Here is a 12,303-nt window from a genome sequence, read left to right as displayed (position 1 = left end):
TTGCCAACCCAATACTACGGCTAACTCCCTACTCCCATCTGCAAGACAGCGACGACAGTGGCCACACCCTCAGCAAGGTCTTGCTGAATTTCTGCCCAGCTGAGTCGAGCAGTCGAGCAGCCCATGGGAGGACAGATGGGGTGGAAGTGACAGGGGTACAGCCACAGGCTGGGGCCCTGCAGAAGACTGAACAAAACTCCACTGTGCCCTCTCTGGGACCTTGTGGCTTAGAGGAATAAACCTTTCTTTCAAGGCATCACATACAGTTCAAGATAGGGGTGGCTCCAGGTCTCCCAAGGATTTTGGACCCAAGTTCAGTGGCCAAACCTCCTCAGATCCCCAGAAACTCAGTGGAAAGTACTTTACTGTTACTATGATAACCCCTAGAGGTTGGTCTTATTTTACAGAAAGGAAGCTGAGGCCCAGCTTAGAGACTGGTGAACCCAGGTCATGTGACTCTGCATCCAGTGTTCTGCTATGGACTTCACTCCCACTTTACACATGGCAGATGGGATCTGGTTTCAGACTGACTTGTGTGAAGTCCCTCTCTCCGACTGCAACATCAACTCCTTAAAGGCAAGAGACTCCTCAGTGGCCCTTGTTTGCAGCACTACATGCACCCACCCCCAGGGACTCACAGTGAATGCTGACATTTCTCTTCACCATCCCGTCACACTAGCTCACACACATTTTACTCATGACCCCAAATTATTAACTTTGAAAGTCTCTTGAAATGACCTAATCAAAAGCAGGTCTCATTCCGAGATTTTGCTTTACACAAAAGGGTAAATTCTGCTGGGTGGGCCTGTGGGATAAAATTTTGAGGACCAGACTCTAAAAGACAGAGGTGGGGAACTGAGGTGACTTTGACTCAGGGATCACAGCCAAACCTGACTGGGTACTGACTGAACTGCTGGATTTAGAGGGTGAGGTGGTGCTGACTCTTTAGCTTTGTCCTCTCGGGCAAACTTGGTGTTCTGATTTCCTTTGCTTCATTTTTTAACAAGAAGTAATGTTCCCTCAGTCACCTGGAAGCCACCTAGTGATTTCCAGGTCTGATTACTACCAGACTGTGAAATAGACGGATGCCCAGTCATCCCTAGCAGACTAATTTGGGGCAAAACAGATATCGCCACTGCAACAGGTTGCCTGAGCTAAAATCTTTCGCTGTCTCTGATTTCCCCCAGAAGTCCCAAGGCTGTGCCTGTTTTATCTGAAGGAATAGAGACATGGGCCTTAGGCTTGCAGGCAGAGTCACCTCACCACCAGACTCAGAGGGACAGAAACTACTTTGTTATAAGGACTCCTGGGTGCAGTAGACATTCAAGGAGGTGGTACACAGTAGGTGCTCAGGCAACACTGGTGGAATAAATGAATGTAGCCCCATCTTCTAGTGGATTAGGCATGTCTCTTGATGTTGACTTCCAAAGCCTCTGTAGAAACAGCTTTTGGTTATGTTGATGCAGAGTGGTGAAGGGGATTTTCCTGAGTGCTATGGAGTCCACATCCACTGACTTCCGTTCAGACTTCATACAAGGTCCACACAGTGGGTTATCAGATACCCAAATATAAATCAGCCACTGACAACAGAGGTGTTGAGTCCTACCTACATATACCAGTCATCTGTATCCCTACATTCTTTTTTTGAACATTTCACTTCAGCACCAGAGCTCTGAATATGGCCGTTAAACATATTTTAAGGGTACAATAAACTTAAAATATTCACATAAAGTATTACATATGCAAATGAGCAAGTGGATGATTCATGCAAACACATGCCATTTCTATTTTGAATAGAAACAGAATTTAGGAATTAAAAAGAAAAAAAAAAAGCTGAAAGCCAGGTTGATTCATCTGCAGAATTCTCCAAACATTTCTGGCTTCCCACCAACCTCAAGAGAGGCTGCAGTCGTGAGAGCAGCATGGGTTCTGGAGATGAGAGCTCTCCCTTTAAGTAAGTGAACCTCAAGAGCCTTTTCCAGTCCCAGCAGCTGTCTTGCTAGCAATACATTTAAAAAAAAAATAGATAAAAGCTGACATTCCACCCACAGTCCAACTTGAACCCCCTCCCCCCAAGGAATGCTATTCCTAGCAAAAGATCTTCCAAATGAAACAACATCTGTGGAACCTCTACTCTTGAGGTCAGGGAAACGCTGAGGCACTTAAAAATTTTTGAGTCCTTTTTTCAGACCCAAGTTGCAGAGACTTAAAGGCAGCAGAATAAGAGCAGTCCTAATAACCAAGGGCAAATGCTTTGATGAGGTGACATTCCTTCTGTTCCGTGGCAGTCTCTAATGTGTGTTCTGCAAAACAGCAGAGTTCTCCATTTACCGGGTTACACAACTAAAGCAAAGGAGTTGATGTGGTCCCCTTAACACAGATGGAGTTTGCAATTGTAGTGATTGCAATCCAATCACTAAATCTTACTAAAAACTTTCTGTAGGTCCTACAGCAGAAACTCTGAACTAGACAAGACTGATCTCAACATATTCAAGCCTAATTCCTTGTGTCTGTGATCCTAAAATTCCATTTGTCACAGTCCTGTTTTGCAGAGAACGAGCAAACTCATGGACATGCAGAGGAAGCGCAATGGTGACAATTCCTGGGTACAAAACCTAAAAACTCAAGCAGCAAAACAAAAAGATGAGCAAGTGGGACTCCATTAGACTATCATACAGCAAAAAAAATCATAGTAAAAGACATCCTATGGAATTGGGAAATTATTTGCAAGCCAGGTATCTAATAAAGGGTTAACATCCAAAAACATAAAGAACTCATAGAACTCAACAGCAAAAACACAAAAAATCCAACTAAAAAATGGGCAAAGGACCTGAACAGGCTTTTTTCTTTATAAGATACATGAATGGCCAACAAGTACGTGGAAAGATGCTCAATGCAAATCAAACCACAATATGCTGAATCAGTTCTCGCCTGTTAGAACCGGCATGAATAAGCGATAAATGGTGCTGAGGATGTGAGGAAAGGGGGAATCGTGCACTGTTGGTGGGACTGTAAACCAGTATAGCCACTATCATACAGTGGTACAGCCACTGGTACAGTACAGAGAACTCTCAAAAACGTGAAAATGTGGTGTGTGTGGATGTATAGTAAAATATTACTCAGTCATAAAGAAGGAAATCCTGCCATTTGCAGGACTGGATAAATCTTGAGGGCATTATGCTCAAGTGAAATAAGCCAGACACAAGACGACAAATTACCCTGTAAGTTCACTTATATACAGAATCTTAAAAAAAACAAACAGCAAAACTTATAGAAAAAGGTCAGACTTGTGAGGGAAGGAGTGGAGGGGAGAATGGGGGGACAGGACACTAAGACAAAGAGGTCAAAAGACAGAACTTCCAGTTAAGAGAGAAACAAGTCCTAGGAATATAATGTACAACATGATGACTAAACACTGCTCTGTGATATGTATCAAAGTTGGCAACAATAGATCCTAAGAATTCTCTTCAGAAAAAAAGTTTCTCATTTTGCCTTTTCAAGAGATGATGAATTAAGGCTACATATATATATCAAACCATTATGATGTACACCTTAAACAAACACAATGATGTATGTGAATTAGATCAAAACTGGAGAAAAGAAAATCTTTCCAGCTGTGAGATTTCATGAAGAATCAAGTCCAGAGAAGGTCCCTCAATTATGGCGCTGAAATGCTCTCTGCACATCCTCCAAAGCTCTTGCTCTCCTTCAGCACCCAACTGACAAAGGCAACAGACACAGCGAGCGTGAGGCAGTGTGAGGGGAAGAGAACAGCACTGTGATGTGTCAGGGGATCCACACCCTCGTTAGCTCCTAAAGGAAAATGGAGGACTTAACCATGCTGATCTAGGCCCACATAGTAAGAGCTCACATGTGGATCAGGAAGAACCTATAATGTGCTGGGTGGACTGCTGGGTGTTTTGAGGCATATGCCCGCATTTTACTGACATCAAACTGTTTATCTCCACGTTATGCATGAGAAGTCAATGGCCTGACCAAAATCATGGATCTAATCAGAGGTAGAGACTTGATGGAACTCAGGCCTGTGAGTGGCCTAAGGGATGATTTTCATGATTAGGAAACTTGGGGAAGAAAATAAACATAGTTTGTACTCCCAAGAGACAGTCACCAACGTGTTGCCAGTGCTGTAATTCAGAGGAACTAAGATGCTGGACTACGTTCTTCGGGACTTCCGAGCAGCACATACTGCCTCTCTCCTTTCTTTCTATGGCGGGGGAGCCAAGCCTCCGAACTGTCAAATGGCTTGCCCAAGCTCACTCGGCAGTTATTTGGCCTGACCAGATCAAACACGTTGCCTGCTTACTTCACATGTGTAGGCTTCTTCTCCCCTACTAGAATGTTAAGTTCAGCTGAGCAAGCCCTGAGAATTTCTCACGTGCTTAGCACAATGCTCAGAATATTAGCTCATAATCTGCTGTCATCTATCATATAACAGTTTCCAATACACACCCATATTTCTCTGACAATTCCACTGAGCATGTACCATCTTCCCTGGGAACAAAAGAGAACCTTGGAGAACACTGGAAGCACAGGATGATCCAGTGTGAAATTCACCCTTGCCTGACCTACGGGTAGCTCTCAGGTGGGGCAGTAATCACATGACCATATACATTCCCAGTTGTTGTATAAGATCTAAAATTAAGGTTCAGTTATCATATGCTATAAAATCAGAAGGGCTTCAAATGGCCGAATCCCGAGTGTCCCTCCCCACTGTTTTCATGCCCACCTCTGGGGAGCAGTCTGTGGGTTTATTTCAACAAGCCAATCACACCTTCCCAAAGGAATTAGGAACTCCCCTGTGCTGATATTCCAAAGCCTCCCAAAGCCCCCAGTTGTTTACTGGGTTCCTGAGTGCAATCCCCCTGTTGTCTTGCATAGCCTGCAGTGTCCCTGAGTGATATGTGGTTTCTCCCCTCCCCTGGGCTGGACCAATAAACCGATGTCTACCTGGTCAGAACAACAACAACAAAAGGGTGGTTAATTCCTGATTCTACAGAGATCAAGTTTTCCTTTCCTTGGAACGCTGCTCAGTGTTATGTGCCAGCCTGGATGGGAGGGGAGTGTGGCGGAGAATGGATACATGAGTATGTATGGTTAAGTCCCTTTGCTATTCACCTGAAACTATCATTGTTAACTGGCTATACCAATACAAAATAAGGAGTTTAAAGTTTGGGGAAAAAGAACATTTCCTTTCTTACATAACTGCCTACTATTGTACGAAGAGGAGAGAGGCTGGGAACAAGGAGCTACTGCTCAAACATCTATGCCGTCTCCCATACTACGGCACATCAATGCCATAGTCTGATAGATGACATGGAATGGGTGGGGGCCACGGGGAAAATGAGCCCTAGAATCAGGCTATACAAATGTAATTCCAGAGTATGGTCTCCTAAGCATACCCATGAGCTAAGTGAGAAAGAAAAGTGTCCGCTAGGGATTCACTGCCTGGCAAAATGAGGTCTCTACTGACCAACCTCGTATCAAGCTATGACTGAAGAGATACCGTTCCAGGGACGGCATCAGGGACACTGAATTGTGGAATGTCAGCTGTTGGAGGTCAAAGATTCTACCGAACCATGTTCACTCCTGACTCTAACCCGTGCCTGCCCGAAGATCTGTCCAATCGAAGTACTGAGCACATACACAGAGAAGCGTGTTACTCTATGAAGCACTCGGAAAGAATCTGACTTGGGCCTCAGTGAAGTTAAGGGACTGCCCAGAATATTAAGGCTTCCCACACAGCTCGACAGGGGAAGGCTTGACAGCGGAATTCTTAAGTGTGAGCTGGAACATTTGAGTCTGGGTCACTTCCAGTCACAACTCCGCATACTCTGAGGGCCTTCCGGAGCTATGCTGAAGACAGCCCCTCTCCAGCCCATTACCCATGTGCCTTTCTTTTAAAAGTGACCACATGTACTGATTATTCCCAAGGGCAGGTTCTTCTGTACTTACTGATCCTTCCCAGTAGACAGATGGCAAATGATTATTTCAAGAACTGTGGAAGTAAAAGGAGCATCTACTAAGAGATGAGGCAGCTGGAATTCAGACCAAATCCTTCACTCTACAACTTCAAAGAAGGGAGGCAAAACAGGGAAGAAGACATCAGCCACCCTTCCTCACTAATCCAATGGGAAGAGGTATGGACGACAACATATCATTAGAGTCCACGCTTCATCTGCATCACAGCAAAGACTAGAGAAAGTCCAAACGCCGGCACAGAGCTGGGAGTGCGAGGCCACAGGGTGGCAGAAGTCCAAGTTGGTTGGAAGCAGGATACGATTTTCCAACTCAGGCTCAATCTTCCACCTAAATTCTCACCCCCAGAAAAGACACACGGACGCCAGCCACCTCAAAAGCTAGGTTTGTATTCCTGGTTAGGTTCCAAAGTGGTAGAACTCCGGAGCTGTACTATAACCAACCTGGCCCCCACCTCAGTTAGGCCCCACAAAGACAACATCATACAAAACTGTATTTACAGGTAAACCAGTTAAAAATTAAAGGTGTGTACAAAAGTAGGCAGGATAGCCAAAAATATCAATGCAAGAAAGCTTTGGGAAAAGGGACACTGTATTCCACACCAGAACCTGGGGGCAATGGATTATGTACCAGGCAACGAGAAGGGTACAAATCTCAGTGCCAATGTTAGGGGAAACCTGTCGCTCCCGGAAAAGAGTGGATGGGGAAGAGCTACTAGCTTTAACATTACAAAGTCTTAATTATCACCACCCTTCTTCTGTCACAGAGATTCACAGCCCCATGGTGAGGGAAATAAAGTCTCTGATAAGCCCCACAAGAAAAGGAAGAGCTCAGAAGGCATAGCGAGTCCGGATGTCCTCAAGCTTCTTGGACACCTCAGGTGGGGTTCGGTCCAGTTCTTCAGAGACATTCTTTTGTTTGTTGGGCTCCATGGAGTTGAACTGTTCACAGAGATCTCCATCAATCACATTCTAAAACATGGAAAGACGGGAAAGAAAAAGGTGAGATGCCCAAAGAAAATGGCACATGCTAAAGCAGCAACTGCCAGGAAAGGTTTTTTTCTCCCTCAGATATCTGAACTCCAGTTATAGTGCCAGGAACACTATTCAAAATTGCCTGAGGAAAACTGGGTGAAAGCTTTTCTCTGGCTATGGTCTGTCCTGAGGGAAGAGGTCTCTGAATATCACTAACTATTCCTCCCCCATTACTGCCTCCATAAATCCATCCCCCCAATGCTCCTTCAAGACTCTGCTGATTTTTAAGGGTGGGAGGCCCAAAGACAAGACTAGTTAAATGGGCTGAGAATCCCCCTTTCCAACCCGAGTTTCCAAGAAAGACCTACCTTAACAGGGAAATAGTAGGAACGAAAGCTGAGGTGGTCTCGCCCACAGAGAGGGGGGTGCTCGGACCGGAGGTGCATTTCCACATGCTGGAAGAAGTCATGGTCCTGGTGGAAAAAAAAAAGAATCAATCACTAAAGAAAAAAGATTTCAACTACTAGTCTATGGTTTTTCCAAAGGCACAGTGAACAGATAGGCCATTGATTTTTACCACCCAAGCAGATGTGAAATAACTGTTCCTCAGGTTTCCTACTACACCAAGATAGCTAAAACCTAAATGAAAACCCCTTTGTATTTGCAGAATATGAGAGAAAACACCATATGCAAAGAGTGGTTTGTGAAGTCAGATTCCTAATCCCATCTTCCTTGGCTACAACTACATAAACCAAATTTAGCCAATCCCAGACTTGACCCTAGGGAGCATTAAGTACCCAGTCCACACCACCCCATCTGGTGTGGCTCTGGGGCTTCCACCCCTGACTATCCTATAGTCACATCAGAAAACTGAAGCAAACCCTGGCTTAATATAAACATCAATGGCTTTCCCCAAGGGAAAAAGTCAAGATTCCTTTCTCCTAGATACTCCTGTCACCTTACAAAAATTCCACAACACTCCCAGTTGCATATGACACAAACTGGACTGCCCTCTTAGGCCGATTTAACACTAAGGAACAACTCGAGGAATGAAAAGCCAGAGGAGTGTGGAAGATGTTACCTCATGGGATGTGAATGGGACAAGGATGCCAATGCCTCCTGACAAAGTGGTGTAGACAAGTGATTCTGAGCCTCCAGGGATCAGCGTGGTCTTCTGTAAGGAAAGTACTGTTTCGCCCACATGATAGTTCATTATCACTTCTGCCTGCAAGTCAAAACCAGACTAGTCACTATGTGTGCCCTCAGAAGACTGTTCCAGATTCCCAAGAGCAAACTGCACTTCCAAAGGGCACATTTCACCACCTTGATAAATTTATAAATTATTAAAATTTAAACATACTTTGAAATGTTCTTAGCATAGAGTTTAATACCTTCACAAACATGCTGAAAGTAGATAATTTCTGATTTGTAACTGAAAAACATTTTTGTTAAATATCAAGTTTGCAAAAAAGGAAGAAACAAGGAAAGTTTAAAAAACTGCAATCTATAGGCTTGTCTTCTAAAGTAAAATGGATCTATTTTTAAAGTTCAGAGCTACAAAAGAAGACACCTACAGAAGTAGAAAGCCCAGGACACACTGAAGAAAGAGCTGGTTAGTGTCCTGAGTGAGCCTGTGCAACCACAGTTTCCAAGGAGCCCACTATGCGCGGAAGAGATTCATAATGCTAAAATGTCTCAGAAGAATCTATCATGAGAACACGGTAGTCGCTTGGTTATCTTGTGTCAAAGCCACCATGCACACAGTCATGTGCACTGTGGACGAAACACTAAAGAAATGCTTCCTTGGTGAAGGTCCTGATGCCCCTCCTTGGGGCCGCTTCCGCAAGCCTACCTTCTGAGAGGCCCCGTTGAGCAAGCCCCGGTCCCACAGGGCTTTGTTTCCAGTGGGATCCTCGTCCACTTCATCATTGGTGTTGGGTGGGAGCCGCACCTAAAATGGAGAGACGCAAATCAGAGAGCTGGGTTCTCACTCATTGACCTTGGTCACCAAGCAGCACGTCTGCCCCAGGTCCCCGCAAGCAAACCTGGGGGCACTGCATTTGGCAGACCTGAGCCAGCACCTGTTCGGGTGTCCAGTGAGTGAGAAACTCAAGAGCTATTCAAGAAAATCCAGACTGGGCTTTAAAAGATAAGCCAAGGGTGAGGAGAGAGGCTTGAGAGGGAGGAGACAACATGTTTAATTACGGCGATTCGCTGGTGCGGCAGAAACCAACACAACACTGTAAAGCAATCTTCTTCCAACTGAAAAATAAAATACAAAGAGAGCCCCAAATTCTGGCAAAGAGTGAGAGTCTTAGTCCTGAGCTCAAACTCAATCTATCATTATTAAGTCACTTGGCATGGGGAAGAAGGCAGTGAACAGCAGGATGGGGGCAGAGGAAGCTAAAAGCATGTTACACCCATTTTTACTTTCCAAATTAGAGATTACAGTATTACCACAAATTGGGCCACTTTTTTCATACAGCACTATAACCCAAGTAAAAATCAACTTACCACACAAATGTTGCCAAACTTGTCTGCCCCAGCCACAGTATCATAGTCAAGGAGACTAGCTGTGGTCACCCATCGGGGGTAGGTATCATCAGCAAAGATGATGAGCTGGTTCTCATTACGCTTGTAGCGAACCCAGATGAAACTTTCTTGGACATCAGATACAATTACCCTGTGTCCAATTGTCTGGATCCCAGAGATGTAGTTGGCGATATGCTGGGAAAAACAAGGACAGCAAGGTATAACCCTGGGGTGCAGAATCAACAGGAAAATTCCAGGTTACCCTGACTGCAACATAGATAGGGTCTAAAGAATGGCACACACCAAAGAACAGCAGTCAGCAAGAACTTCCTAGAAGGTGGGAAAAAGAGCTGACTGGTTTTAACGTGGTGGGAAAATATGCTTAATTGTCAGTTTAACTCCTTACAGACACAAGCAGGATAGAAATCTGGCTCTTGAAGTAAAGAAGTCAAGAAACCTACCTACTCTTTCCCTTCTCAAGAGCCTAACTGTTAGCCCAGGAAGACAAAGACAGTCCGGATAAAGACACGATTCTAATAGCTGCTGTCCATCACCCTGCTTGGGTCTCCTTCCTCACAAGCTAGATCTGGACCCTCCACCAGCATATTTACCTTGTTCTCACACTTGCGGAGTAACTTCTTCTTTCCGAGGTCATAGACTCGCAGAAGTTTTCCCACACCAATCAACACTCTCCCTTGGAATGGGGCAATAGCAGCAGGGACCTCTTCCACTGGAGTCTGTGAGAGGAAAAACAGGTGATGCGGCTGTTTTCAACACATACAGCTACACGCCCTCAACCCCAAACGACTTTACAGGCATCTGTCAGGAAGACAGACAATGAGAGACCTTCTTTGGCTCATCAGAGAAAATAAACCCACACATATAACAAACAGTCCCTATAAAACCAGGTGTTTGGGTAAACAGATCAGAAACACTCCCTTTTGGCAAGTGGATCAATGAATGCCACAGGTGAAAAGAAGTCCTGGTACCTGATGAACACTGCCCCAAAGCCGATGCTAATTGAAGTGGCACCATTAACTTCCTACCTTGAAGCCTCAGTATCAGAGAAGTGACTGGGGCATGTGGAGGGAGAGGAAAAGAGTGCTAGAGACAAGTAAAGGAGACGCAGTGACTTTAGCACAAAGAAGGTTCTGTGAAATAGTTATTTCCTATAGTAACATGCCCCTTGTGGAAGGCCAAGAGAAATCACATTCATGTGCTGTCACTGTAGAAGAGAAATGAAGAATTCTTTAAAAAATATATATATATATATGTATATATATATATATATAACATGACCTTAATTCTGTAGGACTGCTGAATTCTGGTCACAAATGGCTGCCTACTTAGTAAGCCAAGAAAATACGGGGCTCATTCATTATGCATCTATTCCCCTTAGAGGGTGGTTAGCATACAGGCCTCCAGGGGGACCAGCAGGCAGTGGCGTGTCACTGGAGCATTTTTCACGTGCCGCTAAGAGATGGGTCAGAAAGACCTGATCCACGACTGATACAAAACTGGTTAAGTCTAAAGGACTTAGGGGCTTCCCAGGTGGCTCAGTGGTAAAGAGTCTGCCTGCCAATGTGGAAACGCAGGTTCAATCTTTTGGTCGGAAAGATCCCCTGGAAAAGGAAATGACTACCTACTCCAGTATTCTTGCCTGGAAAAACCCATGGATAGAGGAGCCTGGTGGGCTGCAGTCCGTGGGGTCGCAAGACTTGGACACAACTTAGAGACTAAACAACAAGTAGGACTTAAGATCCAGGAAAGCCACTGTCTGGTTCCTACCTTGTGCAAAAACTCCAGCTTTTCCCCATTGTTCACGAGCTTGTAGGTATAGACAAAGCCCCCAGCGACAGATCGGGGGTTCAGTATCAGGTCTTTGGCCACGCCCACCAGCACATACCAGTCATCACCAGTGTTGGAGAACCTGCACACAGCCACGCTGCATTTTCAAAGAAAGAATCAGGAGTCAGGCATTAGGCACAGCCCAGGGAATTCCCATTCCACTCTTCAAAACCCTGCATGGTCAGGGCCCCTTACCTAAAAGCGGCTTCATTCTGTTCCAGCTGGACAAGGTCCAATGTGTTCCCCTGGATAGGATTCATCACTCGGATCACAGAGGCCCACTGCCCATTGCCAGCCTTAGGAGCCCCAAAAATGGACTCGGGGAGGTTTTCATTGAGGAACGCTGCTGCCATCTCTGCGGCCAGCTCTCGCTCATCCTCCCCTGCTGCTTCTACCATTTCCTAAATCCAAAGAAGCAAGAAGAGTTGGTGCGTTCAGAGGTGGGTGCTGGGTGAGAAGTGGATAAACAAGAACACCTCCAGGGGGTGTTCGCAATACACAAAGCAGCAAAGTCTGTCCACCAAAATCATTATTCCCCAAAATGAAGATCAAAGGGAGAGGCGTACAAATAAGGGGAAGAGGAAAAGATAACTAAGGGGAAACTAAAATCATCAGCCGTGGTGAACACTTGAGAAACGTGAAGATGAAGACTGACTGCTTCCTCTCTTCTGGGCCAGATACAGTTTTACATAGTGGGGACTATTTTTTGCTGAGAAATAATTTCTGGAAGGAGATGGTGTTGTGAAGAATACAAAAGCTGTCTTCTTTGGGCCCAAATCCAGGAAAGATATAACACAGGCTATTTTGGAAGTTCCAGGAGAGAAGAACTGTTCCAGTATTTATCCAGCTCAATACTGAATAAATCCAGGTCAACATTTCAGTCCTAAGTCACAAGAAAGCCCCTGAAAAACAAAGGACTGTGGCAAAGGACTCTGTTTGAAGGACCTGAAAA

The 12,303-nt window shown here is 45.0% G+C and overlaps 1 protein-coding gene across 1 annotated transcript in view; it reads right to left on the bottom strand.

Annotated features, from left to right (window-relative positions):
• Positions 1-6,366: 6,366 nt before the first annotated feature.
• Positions 6,367-12,303, bottom strand: part of SF3B3 (splicing factor 3b subunit 3) — a 38,664-nt gene continuing 32,727 nt past the window's right edge. The window contains exons 19-26 of the mRNA XM_043438054.1: positions 11,547-11,752; positions 11,292-11,448; positions 10,115-10,240; positions 9,486-9,698; positions 8,824-8,922; positions 8,053-8,196; positions 7,340-7,444; positions 6,367-6,968 (exon numbers count right to left, since the gene is read on the bottom strand). Of these exons, the coding sequence (XP_043293989.1) occupies positions 6,828-6,968; positions 7,340-7,444; positions 8,053-8,196; positions 8,824-8,922; positions 9,486-9,698; positions 10,115-10,240; positions 11,292-11,448; positions 11,547-11,752 (1,191 nt within the window). The 3' untranslated portion in view covers positions 6,367-6,827. The remainder of the gene's footprint in view (positions 6,969-7,339; positions 7,445-8,052; positions 8,197-8,823; positions 8,923-9,485; positions 9,699-10,114; positions 10,241-11,291; positions 11,449-11,546; positions 11,753-12,303) is intronic.

Source organism: Cervus canadensis, chromosome 18 (genome assembly GCF_019320065.1).
Source record: "Cervus canadensis isolate Bull #8, Minnesota chromosome 18, ASM1932006v1, whole genome shotgun sequence".
NCBI classification, from domain to species: domain Eukaryota; kingdom Metazoa; phylum Chordata; class Mammalia; order Artiodactyla; family Cervidae; genus Cervus; species Cervus canadensis.
Note: the sequence above shows the minus strand (reverse complement) of the source record. Positions and strands in the feature narration are given on the sequence as shown.